Source organism: Pelobates fuscus, chromosome 3 (genome assembly GCF_036172605.1).
Source record: "Pelobates fuscus isolate aPelFus1 chromosome 3, aPelFus1.pri, whole genome shotgun sequence".
Classification (NCBI taxonomy): domain Eukaryota; kingdom Metazoa; phylum Chordata; class Amphibia; order Anura; family Pelobatidae; genus Pelobates; species Pelobates fuscus.
Window position 1 is genome coordinate 155,089,410 of NC_086319.1, and position 23,786 is coordinate 155,113,195.

Consider the following 23,786-nt stretch of genomic DNA (forward strand, 5'->3'; position numbering starts at 1 on the left):
CGTACCTCATTTGATATTAAGACTTGTCAAAGTTGGTAGGTCTGGAACATTTCGTTTTTCCCACCGCAGCTACAGATGTCTACAACTTCTTTAGTATTACCATAGGCTCTTGTTTGCCTTGTTAGAGAATTTTAGTGGATGTTCTTGAGGTTGTACCATACTATTGACATTTTTTATTAATGGATCTATAGTGGAAAATATGATATGATTTTTAGATTTATAGTGGAGTTTTATATGTTTTTTATAACCATTACATCCCAACAACTTTGTTATGACTTTGTTTTGTTGGAACTCCCAAGGTTATTTATGAAAGTGAGAATTTAAAGTGAATTTAAAACGTAAGGCCAGAGTCGCTGAATTGAAAGCATAATAGACATACAGTTTGGTTATTATGACCGTAAATTTGAAATTCAATTCAGTGAATAACCCTGCCAGCTATTATGTTATTTTTTCAAGATATGCTTTCTAACAAATTTGGGGCCTTACATAAACAAACATATCTAAATATACAGTCTGAAGGTAACTGGACCGAATTTAGGAGTTTCATAGCCATAAACCAACAATTGTCTGTTGCTTTGTTTAAATAATTTCTACTTCACAATTACAAAATAATTTGCGCCTTTAACGTGTTTGATATGTTTGGTATAACATTTTTTTTTAAAAAAAATCTCCTAAAGATGCAATTTCAGGTTGTATCAGAACAATATTTGAAAACATCCAAGTAGGGTGTCAACTTATATAAATGCAATGTAAATACCATATTTTATCATACATTAATTGTCATCCTGTGATTCTGATCTTATACTGTTTTTTTTTTTGTTTAACTGAACATGATAATAGAGGGGTTAGTTACACTTTTCCTTGTGTTAAAAAAAACTTTTAGCATATGTTTTCTAAGAGTTTCTTTGTTTGCTCTCTCTATATAGATAATAAGCTCTGAACCAATTTATGCTTGGAGATGTAAAGTTATTAGTTTGGTTCATAAGCCTATTAAATCCTCCATGGTGGTTTATTATTGCAAGATTTATACATGACTCACTATAAGCGAGAAATGTTCCATTGCCATTCATTTGTTTTTCTGCTATTTCCTTTTCTATTTTTAAACTGATCGGTTATTTAAACACTGGTTGAAAATGTCAGCAATTGTGAATTTTCTCGCTGCTCTTTGAGAACTGTGCCCTAATTGCTAATATTGCACAGCATCTGCAGCGTTCTATGCTTAGATATGAGCTGGTTCTAAGAAAAAAACGTTTGCGTGCTGAGCCACGGTGTGTGTTCAGATTTTATATCCAGCTCTTCTGCAATCAAGATGGGGAGAAAAGGCACACTTAAACCATTTTCTGCAAAATAAGGGCAGAACAAATCTACAAGATGTTACATTGTTCTTTGATAGTAAAACAGTTAATGTCCCACTGTAAAAATCATTCCTAGCTTTGTAGACAAAAACCTAAAATCCTTTTTTTCCCGTTTCAGTTATTTTGTCTTAAATTTTGTAAGTTAGCCGTGAACGAACTTACTGTTTACTGAATAACTTTATATCTTACATAGGCACATAGATGTGTAAATTCAATGTGATGCCTTGATGTGGCAGAACCTACCACCACTTCCATGTTTTTCTCCCATTTCGCATACTTTGTCCTTTTTCTGTTTGGGAGTTATTGCATGCTAACTATATCCATTCGTCTCCCAAACGAGGACCACCCCTGTTCCCCTATTAGAATGTTCACACCAGCAACTTAAGTGCGAAACCGCAAGGGAAGTAATTAATTTAATGAATGCTTCCCCTGGGTGGCCGCCATATCATATAACCGAATGCATATAACTTTTCGGCTAGGAACTCGCACGAACTCTGGTAAAGCTTAGACCTCTGCCCATTCTACTTCCCGACCAACTATGAGAAGACGTTCAGGAAATATGAACTACCGAATAGGTGGAGCATTCATACCCTGGAATTAAGACAATCCTTTGCATGGTGTTCGCATAGGAACCTCCCGAACAGAGACCGGCCCGGTCAGAACTTTATCTCGATGGCATTCCTGTTTCACTGAACCAATCTAAGTGATATTTGGATATTTTATGCTTCATTTACACTGAGCGATATGGTTCGGGTCAGTACGGTTAGGAAGGGTTAGAATGGTCCAGCCTATTCAGGTGAGCGTTTCCACTGCAAGTTGGACCGCCAGGGGGCATGCAGGGTTTAGACCAAATGCCTAGTGTGTCATTTGTCGTGAGCATTGATGTTTTCCTGTGCCCCAAGCAATGAATTGTATAGTATGACGCCAGTAGCTCCGCCCTAACCATACCGTACAATTTCCTATGGACCTACAGCTGATGTGGGCCCAGGAATGGTGCTGTTTGGTTCGGTTGTATGGGCCACTTTCATAATGGAAACATTCAAAATAGCGTACCAGACCATACCGACCCGAACCGTACCGCTCAGTGGAAAAGGGGCATTATACACTCAGACGGGACTATCCGGGGATGTAACTTTTGTGGGGTTCCTAGTTATGGTGGGGGCACTTTTAGGGTACTGTATATTTTGTGGATAGTTTCTGTACCTGAGAGATAAATGAGTTATAGGTTTTTCTCATGCAATTATCTCTCAGGCACAAAGGATCCTGAGAATGAAAACCCTGCATTCTTGTGTTGGAGACCCCATGTAGGGGTCTGTGCAAAAAAAGCTGTGTGTGGTCTGAAATAAAGCAGTTGACTTCCAGAACTATGTTTTGTCTGGTTACTGGGAGAATGGATGTCTGCCTGTTTTTAATGGTTCCAGATTGGCTGAGTGAAGGAATTCGTGGAGGTAAGCAGTCGGGTTACCCGTGGTCTGCTACACTTGAATTCATTAATTATTTTTTAGAAGTGACCTGTAGTCATCCAGAAAATGATAATGTGGAATGTACATTTAAAAAATAGGTACTATTTTTGTGATTTATGCTATCATAGAAGGGAAGTCTATATACCACAAAGAGGACAGTGTGTAAATTTTAATAATCTCACTATTTTGTGAAAGACCATATATATTAATAATAAAAGCAGTTTGCATGATGTATTTACTCTGAGAGGGAAAACATGTGATTTAGGGATAGACAAATTATCTATGGAGCTAGTGGCATAAAGGGGTTGGCTTTTCACATGGGAATGTAAATAGGCTAATAAAGTGAGTTGACTAGTAGCATGAAGATGCAATGTTTTACTGACATAGGTAGAGGAAGTGTGTATATATACACCTCTGCAATCACATGCACACTGGGCCCCCATCTTAATATATGCATTTGTACACATATACTGACACTCTATGTAAATGCACCTCTGCAAGTACATATAGTTGTGCTCAAAAGTTTGCATACTCTGACAGAAATGTTGGCATTGATTTTGAAAATATGACTGATCATGCAAAACACATTTTTCTATTGAAGGATAGTGATCATATGAAGCCATTTATTATCACATACTTATTTGGCTCCAAATCATAATGGTAAAAGGAATCATCCAAATGGCACTGATCAAACGTTTACATACCCTTGAATGTTTGGCCTTGTTACAGACACAAAAGGTAAAACACATAGGTTAAAATAACATTTAAAAGTACATTTTTGCACACCTGTGGGATTAGTGTTTGTGTATAAATAGTCAATGAGTTTGTTAGCTCTTACGTGAATGCAATAAACAGGTTAGATACTGAGCCATGGGGAGCAGAAAAGAACGGTCAAAAGACCTGCGTAACAAGATAATGGAACTTTATAAAAATGGAAAAGGATATCCAAAGCCTTAAAAATGCCAGTCAGTACTATTAAATCACGTATTAAGTAGTGGAAAATTCAGGAATCTCTTGATATTAAGCCATGGTTCGGTAGACAAAGAAAAATTTCAGCCACAATTGCCAGAAGAATTGTTCGGGATACAAAGAAAAATCCATAGGTAACTTCAGGAGAAATAGAAGCTGCTCTGGAAAAAGACGGTGCGGTTGTTTCAAGGAGCACAATACGATGAGATTGTGAAAAAGACCAAGATGGTCAAAACGTTGCTGCGGTTCTAATAAAGTGCCTATTTTTAACCAAGGAGTGCCTGGACCTCTTTCCTTTATTCTACTACTTTCATGGGAATCTGGTGTTTGGTTCTGGTACAGCTAAGCACCCTGGCCCAGACTGTTGGGAGTGAGTGCGGTTCCCTACACACTCTATAGTGAAAAGAATAACATCCTCACTGTGAAGCATGGTGGTCGCTCACTTGGGGAGTGTGTGAGCTCTAAAGGCACAGGGAATCTTGTGAAATTTGATGGCAAGATGAATGCAGCATGTTATTAGAAAAAAATGACAGAAAATTAGCATTCTTCTGCACAATTTACATTCTTCTTGGACTTTCCAGCATGGCAATGACCCTAAGCACAAGGCCAAGTTGACCCTGCAGTGGCTACAGCCGAAAAAGGTCCTGGAGTGGCCATCACAGTCTCCTGATCTTCATAGCATTGAGCCACTCTGGGGAAATCTCAAACGTGCGGTTCATTCAAGACGACAAAAGACTTTGCACAACCTAGAGGCATTTTTCCAAGACGAATGGGCAGGTATACCACCTGCAAGAATTAGCTGTCTCATAGACAACTATTACAAAGGACTGCATGCTGTCATTGATGATAAAGGGGGCAATACTCAGTATTAAGAACTGATGGTATGCACAACTTTTGAACAGGGGTCATTTAATTTTCTTCTTTGTTGCCATGTTGAGTTTAATGATTATGCCATTCTGCTATAACCTACAGTTGAATATGAATCCCATAAGAAATAAAAGAAATGTGTTTTGCCAGCTCACGCATGTTTTCTTTAAAAATGGTAAATATATTATCAATTCTCCAAGGGTATGCAAACATTTAATAATAAAGTATTTAACCAGATTGCTCTGGTTTTTAAGTATGTCCTGAGGATGTTAATTTTGCCTCACATGGGGAAGTCACTATTACCAAATTTAACAGTGCTCATTTTATCTACCTCAGAAGGATGAAGGGCTGAGTTGACCATGCTGGGATTTGAACCTGACACCAAGAGATGAACAGATTCAAGTGTCGATGCATTAGCCCACTGAGCTATTTTACTGTGACATTATATAGTTGTACAATGGAGTGACATACAGACTCAACTTGTTTGGCTAGCCTGATCTATGTGCTCCTGCCATTACGTTCTTATGTATCTTTGGAATCCCTGACCTTGCGTTTGCTATTTTCGCCTACTATAGGCACTGCATTGAGCCTGGTCATCCTAAGGACCTGTAATACACTGCTGTCCCTTGTTATACTGTTAGGGTAGAATAGGGTTAAGCTCTACTTGTTAGTTTATGACACATATGCTGTGAAGTAGTCTGCTTTTTTTCCTTGGCAAGGCGGGAGAGAATTTAGGAGAAACATCCTAAATTGAGATCAAACCACACTATGCTAACCACCATAACTGCTTTTTAATGATATACAACATTTAGGTTACACAATGTTTAAGTGAAAAACTACATTTGATGTATGAGTAGTGCTTTTAGATTTGAGGATTTGAACCATGCATCCAAAATGTTAAAAAAAAAACTCAGATTCTACTTGGAGTGTTTTTTTGCCAGCTACTTTGTTGTTTTCCAAATAATTAGATCAAATAGTATAAATCTCTGTTTAATATCACACCAAAAATAAAATCTACAAAATGTCATAGGGGATCGGTGTATATTTATTCACAGCACTGTTGGTTTGTCCAATTCCACTGAATCCTGATGAAGAGGATGTGGTGCTTCAACACCAAAAATGCAAAATGTTGAAAGGAGGGAGCAAGTGTGGAGTGAAATTTTCCTTTCTTTAATGATGACCCATGCCATGGCGTACATTTGAAATATGAATAGCTAACGTTCTAAAGGTCATCCCCATGAATTACAGGGTTTGAAAGCATGATCTTTTGATACTTCTCCTGGTACCAATTGTGATTTCCATTGTCAAAATAAGGTCAAGCTTTAGTTTTGATATTATGACTTTTCACGTTCACTCATTGTAACAACTTACTGAAAAACTTCCCTTTTTTCCTTTGACTCTTAGGAAGCAAGGAACCCTGTTTTGTGTGCTCCCGTGTGGGTGGGAATCGCAGTCTAGCTAATGAGTTAATCCCACAATACTGTGACACCACTTTGGATTTTGAGGCTAGATTCGAGAGTGGGAATTTACAAAAAGTTTTTCAAACGTAAGTATCACTACTTCTTCAATTAAATCTGCATTACATCTTTCTGTAGTTTATAATATGATAGATTAGAACCTAAGCATCCACAAAACAGAACAGAGATTGAACAAAGACTTGGGGTTTAATTAGTTTGTACATAATGATACATTATAATAAACTGACATGTCTCTCCTCGAGGCAACTGTCTGGAAAGCGTTTTAATTTTTATTCTAAGTTATTGATCTGAAATTTTTGCTTCCTTAATAAATTATTTATTTACCTCCCCTCCTCAAGCTCAACCATTAAAGGACACTATAGTCACCAGAACAACTACAGCTTATTGAATTTGTTCTGGTGAGTAGAATCATTACCTTCAGGCTTTTTGTCATAATGTTTGCTCATCATATGTTGAATTCTAGCTGGATTCTGGTTGACTGAAAGCACCATTCAGAATACAGCATGGATTTGGGATGTAATATAATGCCTTGGTACTGTGCTGACTATTAACAAAATGGACCTAATTCACTTTATTGATTTAAAAAAAAAAATGAATCAAATTTGCAACACTTATTCTAAAAAAAAAGGTTAAATGACTCTCACGAGAGGTTTGCAAAAATATATAAATTGTACACTAAATTACTTCTTAGAGCTAAGCAGACAAAAACAAGCTAGTTTGTCAATTTGACACACGTGGCTGGATATGGGACATATATAGGATTGAATGGAAATATAATCGCACAAAATCTTGATTCATAATTACCTTTCATCGTTTTTTTTGTTGATTACTGTACTGTGCAACACCCCATGGTGGTCAGTACAAAGAGTGTTCAGGCGTCTAAATAGGCTGCTGCTTGTGATCTCTGCTCTTTAACATTTTTGCGAGCTGTGTGACCAGATGACTAGAGGTGCCCTGTGGTGTAACATCAACAATTTATGCAAATTCATTGTCCACCCTGAATGCAGAACTGTTACAAGCAAATCATAGCCAGTTTTCTCTTGCAGACTGCTGTTAATTCTATACACATGTACCCAAAAGAGTCAGGTCCATTTCAAAAATCTATTACCCACATTAGCATTTTTATTTTCTCAGCGGGAAAGATTTTTTTTTTTTTCCCTAGTCAGTTGAGCTACTGCCTGCTTTTCATAGAATAAATTGCCATAAATTCACTTAGTAGCTGTGCATAATAATGGGATATATCATATACGCTGGCATCTGACAGACTTCTTCTGTGTCGGCACGAGGGTATGTGTTTCATGAAATCCATATTACGTTTACCGCCTGCCTGATTTACGCTCAGGCCCACATTATAAGGTAAGAGAGAAAATGAGGACATATTGACTAGAATTAAGTTAAGATGAATTTACAGAGAAAACACTATCATGTATATGTATATAATAACTCTTCACAAAGACGCTTAGTTTTTCAGGAATCATGTTAGAAATAGGCAATATTCTATCTTGACAAACTATACATTACCAAGGCCGCTCCTGATCATCCTGATTTGTTTTCATACAGTGAATAAGCTTTTCCTGAGTTCTTTAAAATCAAGTAGGATAATACTTTGGTGAATGCATTACAGTTACTTGTAAAGGAAGATTATACTATGAGACTGTCAAAAATTACATACCAAGCACTCAATAAACCCTTCTCTAACAAACTATTTAATCCCCCTACTTTAACCCTTTGTGTCACTATACCCCACTCCCTTCTCTAACAAACTATTTAATCCCCCTACTTTAACCCTTTGTGTCACTATACCCCACTCCCTCTAGCATGTAAGCTCATCGAGCAGGGCCCTCAACCCCCTCTGTTCCTGTACGTCCAGTGGTCTGATCTCAATTATGTGTCTGTTAGTCCACCCATTGTACAGCGCTACGGAATTTGTTGGCGCTATATAAATAATAAAATAATAATAATAATAATGAGTGGATGCCTCTGCATTTCATTATATGGATCATAGGTGCTGCTACATTACAATGCAGCCTATAGTGGTTGATCCCATCTTTGTTCATGCCCCACTCTGATTGTTCCTTAGCTTAATTCAGCATTTGGACATGTTGAGGAGATGTTGGGAGATTTAGCAAACATCTCCCCAACATGTCCAAAAATTTAAAAAGGGAGTAGTAACCACTGTAATGTGCTAGCTGATTTCCATTGTGATTACTCCACTTTAGTAATTTAGACCACTTTGTAGAACAGGAAGCATTGATAAATCTCCCCATGTCTTGGACATGGAGGGAACTTGCAATAGACTGCTATAATAAATCATGATTTACTATTATTTAAATGCCATTATTAGTACTTATCCCAATAGCAAGTGTTAAATGCCACAATGCATAGTTTGGATCACCACTTATATACAGCATGTACCCTTACTTCTGGCTCCTAACCTTTAACTCCTGTAAACAAATTACATGCCTCCCATTCGTCCCCGGTTCAGTGAGACAGTTCTGATTTCCTGGTCCTGCCCTCAATCCGGACTTTGTTCTCTGGTGTCTGTCTTTTGGGGACACCAAAAAATTCTACCAATATGTGTAGCGTGAGTGGAACATTAGACGCGATTGTGCTACCCTGAGGGTCCAGGACCCTGCAGAAAGCCCTGAAACACTCTTCTCAGTGGGCTAAGCTACTTGATTGGCAGGGAGTCTGGCTTGAAATCATGTCAGGTTGACCTGTCCATTTTACCAACAAGCCTACAGTAAAATAGTTTAAATGTTCCTACTAAACTTCAAAAGGATCATTATGGCAAAATAAAAACAGTTTAAAATGATATGCTTTATATTTATCAGATTCACATATGTTTAATAGGATTATTAGAAATATAATAGGTGATTATATATGTACCACTCTATAAGTAACATTGAGTTTCCTTGACTTACATCTTGCAGTGGTGAATTTGACTACCAGATAACTCTTCGTACAGACCTCTACACCACGCGACATACCCAGTGGTACTATTTCAGAGTAAGGAACACAAGAGCCAGCATTCCCTACCGATTCACCATCGTCAACTTCATGAAACCCACCAGCCTTTACAACCATGGAATGCAGCCTCTCATGTACTCGGAGAAGGAAGCCGAAACACACCACATTGGTTGGCACAGAATTGGGGACGAAATAAAGTACTACAAGAATAACCTTGGACAAGATGAAAAGCTGTATTATTCTCTTTCATGGACCTTCACATTCCCACACAGTATGGACACTTGCTACTTTGCCTACTGTTATCCTTACACCTACTCCAACCTGCAGGACTACTTGGCAAACATTGCTAATGACCCCGAACGTTCAAAGTACTGCAAGATCCGAGTTCTGTGCCATTCGTTAGCTGGGAACATGGTTTATGTGCTGACCATCACCAACCCTTCAACCACAGGAGAACTAAAAAAGAAAAGGGCTATAATTGTAACAGCTCGTGTTCACCCGGGTGAGACCAACAGTTCATGGATGATGAAAGGGTTTCTGGATTACATATTGAGCACCAAGAGAGATGCCTGTCTTCTGAGAGACACATTTGTGTTTAAAGTGGTTCCCATGTTAAATCCAGATGGTGTGATTGTGGGAAACTACCGCTGCTCTCTTAGTGGACGAGATCTAAACCGCAACTACAAAACCAGACTGAAAGATTCCTTTCCTTGCATATGGTTTACCCGTAAAATGATCAGTCGGTAAGTATTCATGCTTACAGAAAATATTATTTTTGAGGATGAGTGAATGGCCAGCTACAGTCAGAAGAGGGTGGTTCATACACTTGTGGCTGAACTTAACACCCATATATTGATATACAATAAATGGAAAGCTGCTTGAGTTGTGAGGTATCACATTATTTATTCCTGCAGCCACCACCAGTATGACAAGCACAAGGTGAGGTAGCATTCACAGGGAGCTGTGCATGCCTTAAAGATGCAGATTTTGTTTGTTGGAACTCCATTGCCACCCAGACTATGTTATGAATTTCACTTTGTGATCTCTGCCAGGGGACCATTGACACCATAAATAAACAATATATACACGTAGCTTGCAAAATATTGAGGCTGCAGTTCATAACAACTGCATGTTTGTAGCCTTTGGAGAAATAGCCCCCTGCACTATGTCAGCCCTTAGCAGTCTATAATGTCAAGGCTGCATATTATGGTCACCACTAATGATTTGAGAATTGATTAATGCTGTACTCGCCAGCAATATTGTGAATGCTGCTGAATGCTATACTTACTCTTAATTATTTGTTTAGGTTTAATCATCAAGGTTTAATTGTGTGCTTATCAACAACCTATGATAATTAAGGCTTGATATTATATAATTACACGATTGAGGAAAAATTATTCACTCACCAGCCGAGCAAGGGTACTACTGGCATCATATTAACTACAGTGAACTGCTTGAAGCATCCATTTAAGGCAGGACTGCATACATTCTGGTGCAACATCTAAATTTAGCACAATCACCATAGAAACCAATGGAATGTTTTTTCTATCTCCACTCTACCACTTTACCATGGAATTACTCCAGCTTTACCTCGATTAACACAGTGAACAACTATGAGGAAATAACAACCGGGTTAAAAAAGTAACAACTGAATAATTTTCTAGTTGTCTATTTTGACCAAAAACACAATTTTGTCCTACAATTTCAATGACACAATATAAAGTTACACCTTCTGCTCCTTCACCTATTCTCAGGAGGTTTGTTGTAAAGTGCAGCACATGTTTAAAGGCTCTCTCACTGGATTAGTGATTAATATTAGGGCATTTAAGATCATATACTAGTCGCAGACGTAGGCAACCTTTGGCACTCCAGATGTTGTGAACTATATTTCCCTTAATGCTTTGCCAGCGTTGTTATTATTATGATATTTATATTGTTATGGCTGTTAGAGCATTATGGGAGATAATATTCGCAATATCTGGAGTGCCAACAGTTGCCTACCCCTGCTCTAGTGTTTTGGCAAAATTCACCCTAAGTAAAAGATGTTATTCTGGTATTTATTGTTGCTGAGATGGCACACCTCTTTTATAGGCAACCCCATTTTCTGTGACCCTAATTATGTCATTGGCACAACCACCCACTTCTCTCTCTCCTGATTTTAGTCATGCCAAATTTGGCAGGTTAGTGATACTATTTGTCAATTCACTGCATCTCTTTGTGTAGTGATTAATTCCCCGGTGTTAGAAAAGAGTTGCAATTTTCCACAGCAATACTCACAGTAATATGAATATAAACTACAATACATGTGTTTAGAAATCAGTTTGTGTTAATTAGATATGTCATTTGTAATCTGAATGATATTTTAGTTGCATAAATTATTAGTAATGCACCTAAAATGTCTGAGAACAGCCACGCCACTGGCCGCACCCTCACTTACACCACTAAAATGAATGTGCCCCTCTTTGTCCATGTAAATTGCTGAGAGTTTTTTTTTTTTTAACTGCAAAATTTAGACCAAGCAAATGAACTGAAAATGTGTGCAGTTTCTCATACTTTTCAATTTGGGCCTAAAATTTGCATTCTCCATAATCCCTGTTTTACCTATTTAACCCCTTGGTGAAACTATTGCTAGAAAAAGACACAATTTTAATCACTACTAGGCATGTGCATGGGAAGAAAATTCGGTTCGGTTGGCATTCCGAAATTCTGGATTTTCACAATTCGGGACTTCGGCAATTCGGCACTTCAAGACGTCGGAACTTCGGCACTTCAGCACTTCGGAACTTCGGCACTTTGACACTTCGGAAATTCGGCAGCTTCGGAACTTCGGCACTTCGGAACTTCGGCACTTCAACACTTTGGCATTTCGGAATTTCGGGACTTCGGCACCTCGGGACTTCTCTTGCAGCCGCTTGGTAGATAACTCCCTAATTCCCACGGTATCAGGGAGTTATTTACCAAAAGGCTGAAAGACCTAAATTGGTCTTTCAGACAAATTTACTAATACTAAGTAAAAATTACTTAGTATTAGTACATTTTGACCCTACTCGCTATACCGCGAGTAGGGGAATGTCTAGTAAACAGTGAGCAGCCTATGACTGCTCACTGTTTAAAAAAAAAAATAGTGCCCCCCACCGGCCCCCACCCCTGAGCGGCGGATGGGGGCCCTAAATACTAATAAGGGGGGGACCTAATGTCCTTCCCCCTGGCCCCCACCCCTCAGCAGTGGGTGGGGGCCCTAAATACTAATAAGGGGGGGACCTAAGGGGGGAACCTAGTGTCCTCCCCCCTGGCCCCCACCCCTCAGTGGCGGGTGGGGGCCCTAAATACTAGTAAGGGGGACCTAATGTCCTTCCCCTCTGGCCCCCACCCCTGAGCGGCGGGTGGGGGCCCTAAATTGTAATAAGGGGGGGACCTAGTGTCCTCACCCTTGGCCCCCACCCCTCAGCGGCAGGTGGGGGCCCTAAATACTAATAAGGGGGGGACCTAAGGTCTTCCCCACTGGCCCCCACCCCTGAACGGCGGTTTCCCCCCCCCCCAGGTGACTAGGGGTCCCCAAACCCTAGTCACCCCCTCCCCCCCCAATAAAACTTATCCCCCTACCTATCCCCCTCACCCTAAAAACTAATGAGGGGGGGACCTTTAACTAAGTACCTGTAAAAAAATAAATAAAACTTATCATTTGATGTTTTCTAAAATCTTCTTTTTTCAGCCCCAAAAAAGGCCAAATAAAAAACCATAATAACCGCCGCAATTATAAAAAAAAACAAAAAAAACAAGCGCAATTTTTTTTTAACCATCTTCACCCATGGAGGGCTCCGCGCAGACTGAGCTCTGCAGGGCGGGGGAAGGCTTATAAAGCCTTGCCCCGCCCTGCAATTAGGCTCAGTACACTCTGATTGGTTTAAGCCATCCAATCAGAGTGCTCTGACAGGTAAATGAAGAGACTGACAGGTAAGTCTCTACATTTACCTGTCACAGCACTCTGATTGGTTGGTTTGAAATCCACCAATCAGAGTGCTCTGTGTCATTTTACACAGCGTGGGAAAGTTCTTTAGAATTTCCCCACGCTGTGTAATTTGACTCATAACTCTCTGATTGGTTACTTAATCCACCAATCAGAGAGTTATGAGTCAAATTACACATACACATACACAAATTTTAATAGACATACCCCTACTCGCGCTATAGCGAGTAGGGGCATAATTTACTAATACTAAGTAATCTTTACTTAGTATTAGTAAATTTGTCTGAAAGACCAATTTAGGTCTTTAGGCCTTTTAGTAGATAGCTCCCTAATACCGTGGGAATTAGGGAGTTATCTACTTATTCATTCCTGTCATCAAACTGACTGGCCAAGTAACCTACATTTTATATGAATGTATGTTACTTGATTGTTGTAAGTGTTGCAAATGCTTACAGGTGATGTTTGTATACTTTTTATTTAAAATTGTATACAATGTAACATTCTTCTTCTTTCACTGGGTAAGTATATTAGTACTTAGGCAATACTGTGCTTCGGAACTTCGGCACTTTGACACTTTGGAACTTCGGCACTTTGACACTTCGGAACTTCGGCACCTTCAGAACTTCGGCACTTCAGCAATTCGGAACTTCGGCACTTCGGTAATTTCGGAACTTCGGGACATCGGCAATTCGGACATTCGGAAGTACCCGAATGTCCGAATTGTCCGAATTCCTATTCGGACCGAAACGAATTGCACATGTCTAATCACTACCACTCATAACCATTTTCTCAGCAGTAACATATTTTTCATGGATTTGCAGTAGGCCTTGAAAAATAGAAGACAAGTTTTCAGTGCATTATAAATAAAACAGAAGATAATAATAATTATTATTATAGTAATAATAATGCAAAGTCTGTGCTGCCAGTGTCCCTTCCACTTGAACAGTTTAAATCTCTCAATGTAGGAATGATTACCTTTAATGGCCTATTTTATTCTGTCAGTCAGTTTGATGGCAGCCAGGCACTTATCACAGCAAAGATTATTTTACTTGATAATATTTAAGAAAAAACTATTTTGTATTTTTTTACACTGCATAAAAGAAAAGAGAGCAATCATTTGTATTATTTTATTTATAAAATATTTTACCAGGAAAGATACATTGAGATTTCTCTCGATTATGTAGTCCCTTAACGCTCTCTAGTGGTCAGATAGTTTATAATCTCATCATTTTTAAACCTTCAACATTGTGTATAACTAACTAGTCACGGCTCTGTTGGTGTTTACGCACTCTATTTACGTAAGTATAATTTTTTTATACTTATATATTTTATCAGTTTCTGCATCAGTGCATTAGGAGTTGATATAAGTAATGTATTTTTCATGTACATTTGCTTTGTTAGATCACCATGCTTTAGCACAGAGGTAGGCAACCTCCGGCACTCAAGATTTTGTGGACTGCATCCCCCTTAATGCTCTTACACCAATAAGAGCATTGGCAAAGCATCAAGGGAGGTGTAGTCCAAAACATCTGGCATTTGATCCGGCACCCGCAGGACAGGTGGGGCGCTGGGGGAGATGCACGCAAGTGGTGGGGCCCGATGGGACGCTGCTGCGATGCCCGGGAGATGTGCTGGCCTGAGGTGGCGGCTCTGGGACTACGCCATGCCGGGGACGAGGAGCCGTTGCCCCTGGGTTTTGAGGGGGGCCTGGAGGCAGCTGTCCCCAGCGCTGTGAGCCCTGGGGATCTGGGACACTGCGACCTCCGGCAGACCGGTAGCTGAGAGGACAGTCGTCACATGCCCTGAGAGGCCGGTGTTGGATGAGACAAGCGTCGGCCTTCGCCCCGCTGAGCTGGGACTCTGGTGGCGAGGTGGGGGTGCAGGAGCCGACTGACACGCAGACCCTAGGTGGGGGGGCCCTGTGGACTGGTGGGTCTCCGAGTGCCCGCCGCGCTATTGAGCTCTCGGCTGGTAATATGGCGGGGCCTGGAGAGATGCTGGCTGATGGCTGGCGCCCCCACGGGCCTCCCGCGGCAGCAGCTACGGGTGGTTCCCCTGCACGTGTGTGTCTTACCTACGGCCCCCCTGTAACCAGTGGACTTGATCAAAAAGCAAAGAAGAAAAGGAAAGGGATAGAGGAAGGAAACCATTAGGAATTCCATATATAGCATGTTTGTTTCGTGTTTTTTTTTTTTTATTATTTTTATTTATTTTATTCTGTTTTTATTTTATTTATTTCTTTTTATTTTATTTAATTTGTTTACATATCTATGCATTCCTCTCTACTTATCGCATATTCCGCATAATTGGATGTTCTTCTTCGGTTTGACATAGATGTTATACTTGTTAAAAATTCAATGACTGAACTTATGCATAATCTCCGCAAGATACCTATATGGATGCATGTATAGACCTGTAACCAAAAACCAGAGGCCCCAATCTGAAAGAATAGCTCAAATCTAGCAAACTATTATTATTATTTTTTCTTTCCTTTAATTTTTGCGTTCCCTTCTAGTCTCTTTACATAATACGGTGTAACTATGCGTCCACTATGCACCACTATACTGGGCGCTGCCACACAACAGACAGCGATGACTCCTCATTGCCTCCTGACAGCAGCCCAGTATAGTGCGTTAGTCAAGTACACGCTACCTATGCTGTAATACCTGCATGAGCTAAAGTTTTAGCATTTTTAATCAGGAGCCCAATTATTTATACAGGCGCTTTTACTATAAGGATGCATAGGTGCAATTATCCAGACGCGCAGCACTACACTTTAGTTTTTCCCGGCATTCAGTCTGTCAATCCGCAACGCACATATCCGCTCCCTTTACATGTTGCGCCCATCTTGTGTACATGAGAGGTCACGCAAGCCTCAGCGAAGGCACCCAAGGGCTTCTCACGTTGACCTGCCCGATACATGTAGTGCATTCCACACTGCATAAAATTAGCAATAACATCACTAGACAAGGTGCATCGCAGGTCAGCGGCTCAGAATTTATAAGCATGGAACATACAGATGACTGATATTGTGTGGTACAACTGTATTTAGCCTCTGCGCAGGCACATATGCAACTATTATTTTCCTTCACTTAAGTGCTCACTAAGAATTGACCTGGACTATTGATTGCTTTACTTAAGGTAGGCCTGTTAGTGCCATAATATACATACCTCAGTCAAGACTTAGTCGATAATCATTCTTTTTTTTTTTTTTTTTTTTTCTTTTTTTTTTTATAAAAAATATTTTTATATATTTTTTTTTTTCTTTTCATTTTTTTTTTTTTTTTTTTTTTTTTCTCTTTCATGATGTGAAATCCCACACCAACTACCTTGCCCGAGAAATGAGCCAGATAAATGTTATCAATTGCCTTTATACTGCTATAACTGTTGGAACACAGCACTTAAACGCTGCTTTCTATGTTTGATTTAAGTTCAGATTTATAAATACCTATAAAGTTTATGCACGTTTAATATACATTAGGACATGATAACTGAGCATTATTCGCTTCTGATATAATATAAAGTGATAATTGGCCTCTGCGCAGGCCCATGTACATTACTAATCCTTCTGAATAATATGCCTCTGCGCAGGCAACATTGCACTCAACTTCACCCTTGAGAGGTTTTTGCCGTTATTTTGTGAGCACAATAAAAACCATTTAAAACAAAACATCTGGCATGCTGAAGGTTGCCTATGCCTGCTAGCAGATTACATATGGTATGTGGGCTGAGATGCTGGACTGTACATGAAAAGCACTTTGTGCAGGAATTGTTATATGAAAATATTTAATCAGCAGAAAATAAACTGTAACATGCTTACATAATAATCAAAAAGGACCAACAAGTGTGATCAGTTGTGCCTATTGTATTGGATATTCACTGATGTTTAACTCCTGTAGGACAACAGGCGTTTTATGCCGTCCTTAAGGAGCCGAGCCTAAACTCCAGCGAGCGGCATAGAACGTCCACCCCACTTACCCGATCCCCGACGTTCCCCCGCCTGACAGCCCAGACAGTCCCCCCTCAGCAAATTAGCCCCCCCCCCCACGGGCCATGTGATCGCTCTAAAAAGAGCGGTCACATGGCCGCAATAGGAGTTCATACATCTGCCTGCAGGGGTACTGCCTGTGCTGTCAGGCAGTCTCCCTGCTGCTGAAAAAATAAAAAATAATGATTAGTAAATTAAAAAAAAAAAATATATATATATATATATATATATATATATTGTGTCATACTAAGTGTATTTTTATATTAATATATACATATATTAATATAAAAATACACGTAGAATTAAATTACACACATATATATATATATAATATATTAATATTATATAATATATATAATATTTTTTGTAATTATATTTATGTGTCATTTTATTCTAACTGTATTTTGATATTAATATATATTTATATATTTTTATCGAAATACACTTATTAGAATAAAATTTATATTTATATATAAATAAAAAAATACAAATAAAACAAAATATATATATTCATATACATAATTACATAAATAATTTCATAAATATACAGGTAGACCTCAAATATATAAATATGTATATATATTTGAATTCTGCGTGCATATTTATGTAATATTTTTACAGTAAATACAGTAAGTAATTTTATTGATTGCAATTTGAAAGACCTGTCTGACAACCCAGGCCGCAAGTCCAGAGAATTTAATTTGCTAGCACTATATTTAACCCAGTAACTTTCCAAGACACCCTAAAACCTGTACTTGGGGGTACGGTTTTACTTGGGAGACTTTGTTGAACAAAAATATTAGTATTTTAAAACAGTAAAACATATCACAACAATAATATTGTCAGTAAAAGTGAAGTTTTGGGCATTTTTCACACACAAACATCACTTTCGCTGATGATATCCTTGGTGTGATACGTTTAACAGTTTTAAAACACTCATATTTGTGTTCAGCGAAGTCTCCTAGGCATAACAGTAACCCCCATGTACTGGTTTTATAGTGGTTTTGAAAGTTTCAGGGTCAAATATAAGGCTTGCCCATTTTATTTTTTTCATTGAAATTGGCATTTTTTACACACAAATATAAACGCTAACTTTGGCCAGTGTTTGTGACTAAGTGGCTACTAAAAAAGACTGTACATACCCCATATTGAATACCCTGCATTGTCTACTTTTGCAAATGGTATGCTGTCCTGGGGGCAATTCTAATTTCTGGGCTACAATACAGTGTCAAAGGCAACATAACCAGTCTGGCAAATTTCAATGTGCATGAACTGAAAAATGAACCGTGCTATATTTGACCTTGTGACTTTCCAAAACACCATAAAACCTGTACATGTGGGGTACTGTTGTACTTGGGAGACATCGCGGAATACAAATATGTGCATTTTATTGCAGTAACAGTTAACAGTATTATAACATTCAGAGTTAAAATGCCACACAGAACTAAAAAGACTTTTTAAGAATCTTAATTTCTCACACTTTTTTAGATTTTATTTATAATAAATTATATTTTATATATAAATAGTTAATGTGAAATCAAAGCCCTGTTTCTCCTGAACAAAATGATATATAATAAGTGTGGGTGCATTTAATATGAAAGAAGTTAATTACAGTTGAACATACATATAGCGCAAATTCTAGTTTTTGTTTACGTTTTGTTTTGATCACAACTTGTACAAATGGCTCAGTCCTTAAGGGGGTAAATACAGGAGTATTACCTTATTTAGTTTTTGTTTTTTACTTTTGTTCCCTCATTGTAAATCACTGCAGAATATTTTGCCGCTAAATAAATAATGATAATAAATTCCTTTCCCATCTTACAGTGTGATGGAGGAGCGGGAGGTACTTCTCTACTGTGACATGCATGGGCACAGCAAGAAGCAAAATGTCTTCATGTACGGGTGCAAGGGCAAAAGTGTCCATGCTGGAGATAGCGACTTGAGTGAGCGAATTTTCCCGTTAATGTTTAGCAAGAACTCTCCTGAAAAGGTAATTCAATTAATGTTCTAACAGCCTAACACTATTTTTACTTTCGTTCAAGGATATTCACTAAAATGAGAATTCAAAGTAAATTAAAATTACATTTTAAACTTAGAGGGTTACTCCAACCAAAAAACTGTTTTCATAAAACAATGATTTTGGTTAGAGTAATCCATTGTGAGGTGGTCTAAAACTCAAACCATGAAAACAAAATCAAAGATAAAACTTACCTGTGCAGCTTTTCAAAGCAAAAAGCTGCACATACAGAGTTTAGGCTCCATGACTATTTCAACTCATTGAAGTGGTCATGGTACTTGGTGTGAACCTTTAAGGCCAGTAAAACAGAAAAAAAAAAACATAGTAGATTTTTACAATGTAGCTCAGTTAATTTGACCTTAAATTTTAAATGTACTTTGAATTCACATTCAAATCTCACTTTATTAAATAACACTGTTAGTGTCATTCTCAAAATATAATAAAAAAACAAAATGTCTTCCTTTAATTGCATAGAAAATGTGTTATGTTCATAAAAATCTATTACCCTTTCAAAAAGGCAAAGAGCATTGTAGGATGAATATCCTGTAGCATCACTAACACCATTGGTTGAATTTTCTAAAGCTGATGTGTTTTGTTCCAAACCATCCATTGGACTATTCAGTGATTATCTCAATTTTTCATAGCACATAGAGCTATCAGAATGACTGTGAAAATATCCCAGGTATTTGGGTACCTGTTGCCATGGTAGTGTGGTTACCATGTCAGTAAAAATGTGCAGGTTAACACCACTTCAGGAACCAGAAGATCAGTTAATGTCCCATGGAATTAGACCTTCAAAGCAGTGTCTGAACATTTGGTCCTCACTAAAACCCCTCTGGACTCGCTTGATATTGCTGACATATCGACTGTGTATAAATTAGAACATGGGCTCAATGCTGCAAAATGGAACACTCGATTGAGATGTGTCAAATATTAAAACAAAGGAGTCGATTATTGACTTCTTCACTGTTAAGTGCATTGCATTGGAAGAGAAACCGTCAAGTCTGTGTAAATATATGTGATTGAGAAAGACTGCTTTTGGACAATATGACTGTTTTCTGGAGCAGGGATCATCCTCTGGGTAGTAGAACTTTGACATGTACATTTGCCCCTTTAGGTGCAATGTTATTAGAAATTATTAGGTCCCTATTCTGTTTTCATGGAAAGTGAAGAGTTTTACAGTTACAGTCCTTTGAACCGCTGGTGGCAAATGTCCTTCTGGAAATATAATATGATGGAAGCTTATTACCACAATTAACATTCTATATAGTTCACCAGAGTTTTAGTTATCATTTCCACTTGACACCTAGCAAATACTTGGCATGACACCAAGCCATTAAACTGCTAAAGGATACAAATCCTTCTGGAGATGATTTATAATAGAGGAGAAACCTTCATGAACAAAGCATTACAACAAGTGGAGCCCTAGTGCCCAAAGGAACAGCTAAAGTGAATAGACAGTTTGTAATTATTGTGCTATCTGGGCAAGCAGTTAATATAAGATATGCTTAGTTATCTAGATTGTATCTAGGACATTTCAGATTGCAAGTGCTGGCACACTATAAACCTTTTGTCCAGAAATGCCTTCATATAAATAGCAGTTATTTAAAGAAACACACTACAATTGTTCAGTTATATGTAATGTGTTACAGCTGTAAGCAGACCTGTATTTGAAGTGTTACTCTATTAACCCCAGAAGTTGTGTCCTTAAGGGGTAAAGGATCAGTCAAGAAAACTTTGGTGTTGGTTTGAGTGATCCTTGCAATCCTGGTCCCCCAGGTCAAAATTGTAAAAGGAAAAAAATAACATTAAAACTAACCTGCATTCCAGCACCAATGCCAAGTTCTCCCCTCATCCCAAACCTTCTACATTGACATCACTCACCCTAGTTGCTGGGAGAAGGGGGACTGGCTAAGGAGAGGACATGAGCAGCTTTATGTCAGTAATACATAAAATATTGTTTGGATCAACAGATAAAGAAATAGAGATGGTTCATAACCTTTACATATTTATTTATTGTTACTATCTAATAATTCTGATAGGTGAACCTTAGTTAGTACATTAATGATTTTTGGAAGCATTGTCAGGTGATCTCTGAGTTAACCTGTAAAAATCTTCATTTTAAAGTTCGCAGTTATCGTTATTCTCACCAAAACAGTGAGTTGATTTGACATTGGTATTAGCAACCTCAGTGCTATAACTAGAACAGGAGTAGCTAAGAGTTAACTATCCAGTTGATCCTTTATCCTCAATTATTAGCGACCATTTGACTATGAAGATGTTGAAAACCTCATGGGATTTGTAACCGGGAAATAACCAACAAATGTACTTTGAAAATTCCTTTTGGCTGCTTATTAACTAGAAGAATTCTTGAAACAGAACTTGAATTTAATGTCAGAGTCATCGTACACTGAATATATAGATTCATGTAGCTTTGCTTGTGTAGTTACTTGTTTAAGCCCACATTCTACATTTCACTCATAATGGACCTTACCAATGCCCCATTTAGTTTTCTTTCTCAGCCTGCAAGTTCAAAGTCCAGAGAAGCAAGGAAGGTACAGGACGTGTTGTGATGTGGAAGCTAGGAGTCAAGAATAGTTATACTTTGGAGGTCACTTTCTGTGGATCAACACTGGGTAAGAGACACCACAGTACATGGCCAGTCCAATGTAGATCTTAACTTTCATTAACCTTTAGGAGCCACAAAGGCAATCTGATATTTTTTTTTATTAGAGCTGCAGTCCTATGAACTTGACCTATGTTATTTCTTCTAGTAACTTTTTCCCTAATGACAAATAACTTATGGACCTTAGACATGGTTATGCCTATAATTTATGTTTTTTTCTTGTAATTCAATGTAATGTAGCCTGAAAAAATACAGTGACATGAGTTTTAGTATATAAATATATAGGTATATATGGTTACCTGTCCTGATGAAAGCTCCATGTTGGAGCTAAAACGTTGAGATTTTATATGGAATAATTAAAAGCTAAATTTTACTACTTCAACCAAGTCCCAGGAGTGCGATTGTTTCTACACCCATATCTACCTTTGCCACAACCAGCACACCGGGCACTACAAAAGTCTTCTTGGAGTGCAAGCTACTACAATGTATATATATATATATATATATATATATATATTATACATTCCAGTTTGCACTTTGAAGCCTATAGAGAAATCCATTGAGCGTTATTTGCATGGTTTGCCTTGTGCTGCATATTGATTGATATCCCTGGTGTCAGGATACACACCCAAACTTTGCAAGACTGCAAAAGTTGTACCTATCCCTAAAAGTGGTGACAATACTTTGATATCTAACTATCGCCCGATATCATTGCTCCCTGTATTGTCAAAAATCTTGGAAAAATGCGTCCACACGCAACTATGTAAATATTATCAACGCTCAAATTATCTGACCCCTGATCAATCAGGCTTTTGTCCAAATCAAGGCCTTTGACACAGTAGACCATGGCATTCTTTTGCAAAAACTTAAAAACTCAGGCATTTGTGATCGTCCGCTAACTTGGTTTTTATCGTATGTTTCAGACCAGTTGCAATATGTGGCCATTTCTGATAGCGCTTCCCTCCCTCTTCCAGTCACGTGTGGTGTTCCCCAAGGCTCCATACTCGGCCCCCTGCTATTCACATTATTTATAAATGATCTGCCTAATGTATGCAAATCCTCAACTGTACATATGTATGCAGACGACACTGTAATCTACGCTAGTAAACCCAAGCTACCGCTTACAATGATCTTTGGAATTGTATCTAAATTATGTAAACTACAAAATCAACAGTTGTGTATCAGAACAAATTCAAATAGCACACTGACAGCAGTCTGCTCTTTTAAATATCTAGGTATGTTGCTAGATCCCAATCTACCTTTTCACCTTCACGTTGAAAAAATATCTTCAAAACTTTACCCAAAACTAGATGCCCTGTACAGAAACAAATTCTGCCTAAGCCCTAAAGTAAGGAAGCAGTGCAACAAATGCTAATGCCGGTCATTGATTATGGGGATGTAGTGTATGCACCCGCACTGCAAACCCACCTTAATAAACGTAATACGTTATATAATTCATTCTGCCGCTTTGTACTAGAATGTAATTACTTTACCCAACCACTGTGACATGCTAAACTGACTGTCGCTAGAATCCCGATGCACTCTTCATCTTTCCAGTCTTGTGAATAAGAGCATTTCTGGGAAGCTCCCATCCCACCTGAGTAGAAAGCTCTCCCCAGCTGTTCCCACCTCTTAAAACCTCCGATCCAGTACTAGCACGATATTTAGCATACCGCAATACAAAAATAAAGTGGCTCGTTCCTCCTTTTCCTACAGAGCACCTTAACTATGGAATAACCTCAGTCAAATCTTAATTCAATCTAAAACCCTTTAAGAGATCTATGGCAATATACCTCAGCACAGAATGCACCTGTCATGGTTGAATATATTTGTTACCTGTTATGTATTAAATGTATGTATGTGTGTATTTACTAGTTTGTATATTTTATTTTTGTAATATTGTATCCTATTGTAACAATGCAATGTTTTGTGGACAAAGACCCAGGACATACTTGAAAATGAGAGAAATTTCAATGTATCCATCCTGGTAAAATATTTTATAAATAAATAAATATAGAACACAAAGAAGAAGAGGGCCAGCTGGATGATGTGCCCAGCCCCTGTGCCATCAGTGTGACCTCACTCA

General features: G+C 38.3%; 1 protein-coding gene across 1 annotated transcript in view; it reads left to right on the plus strand.

Annotated features, from left to right (window-relative positions):
• Positions 1–23,786, plus strand: part of AGBL3 (AGBL carboxypeptidase 3) — a 143,510-nt gene that overhangs the window by 53,784 nt on the left and 65,940 nt on the right. The window contains exons 6-9 of the mRNA XM_063447552.1: positions 6,059–6,200; positions 9,066–9,845; positions 18,882–19,047; positions 21,584–21,710. Of these exons, the coding sequence (XP_063303622.1) occupies positions 6,059–6,200; positions 9,066–9,845; positions 18,882–19,047; positions 21,584–21,710 (1,215 nt within the window). The remainder of the gene's footprint in view (positions 1–6,058; positions 6,201–9,065; positions 9,846–18,881; positions 19,048–21,583; positions 21,711–23,786) is intronic.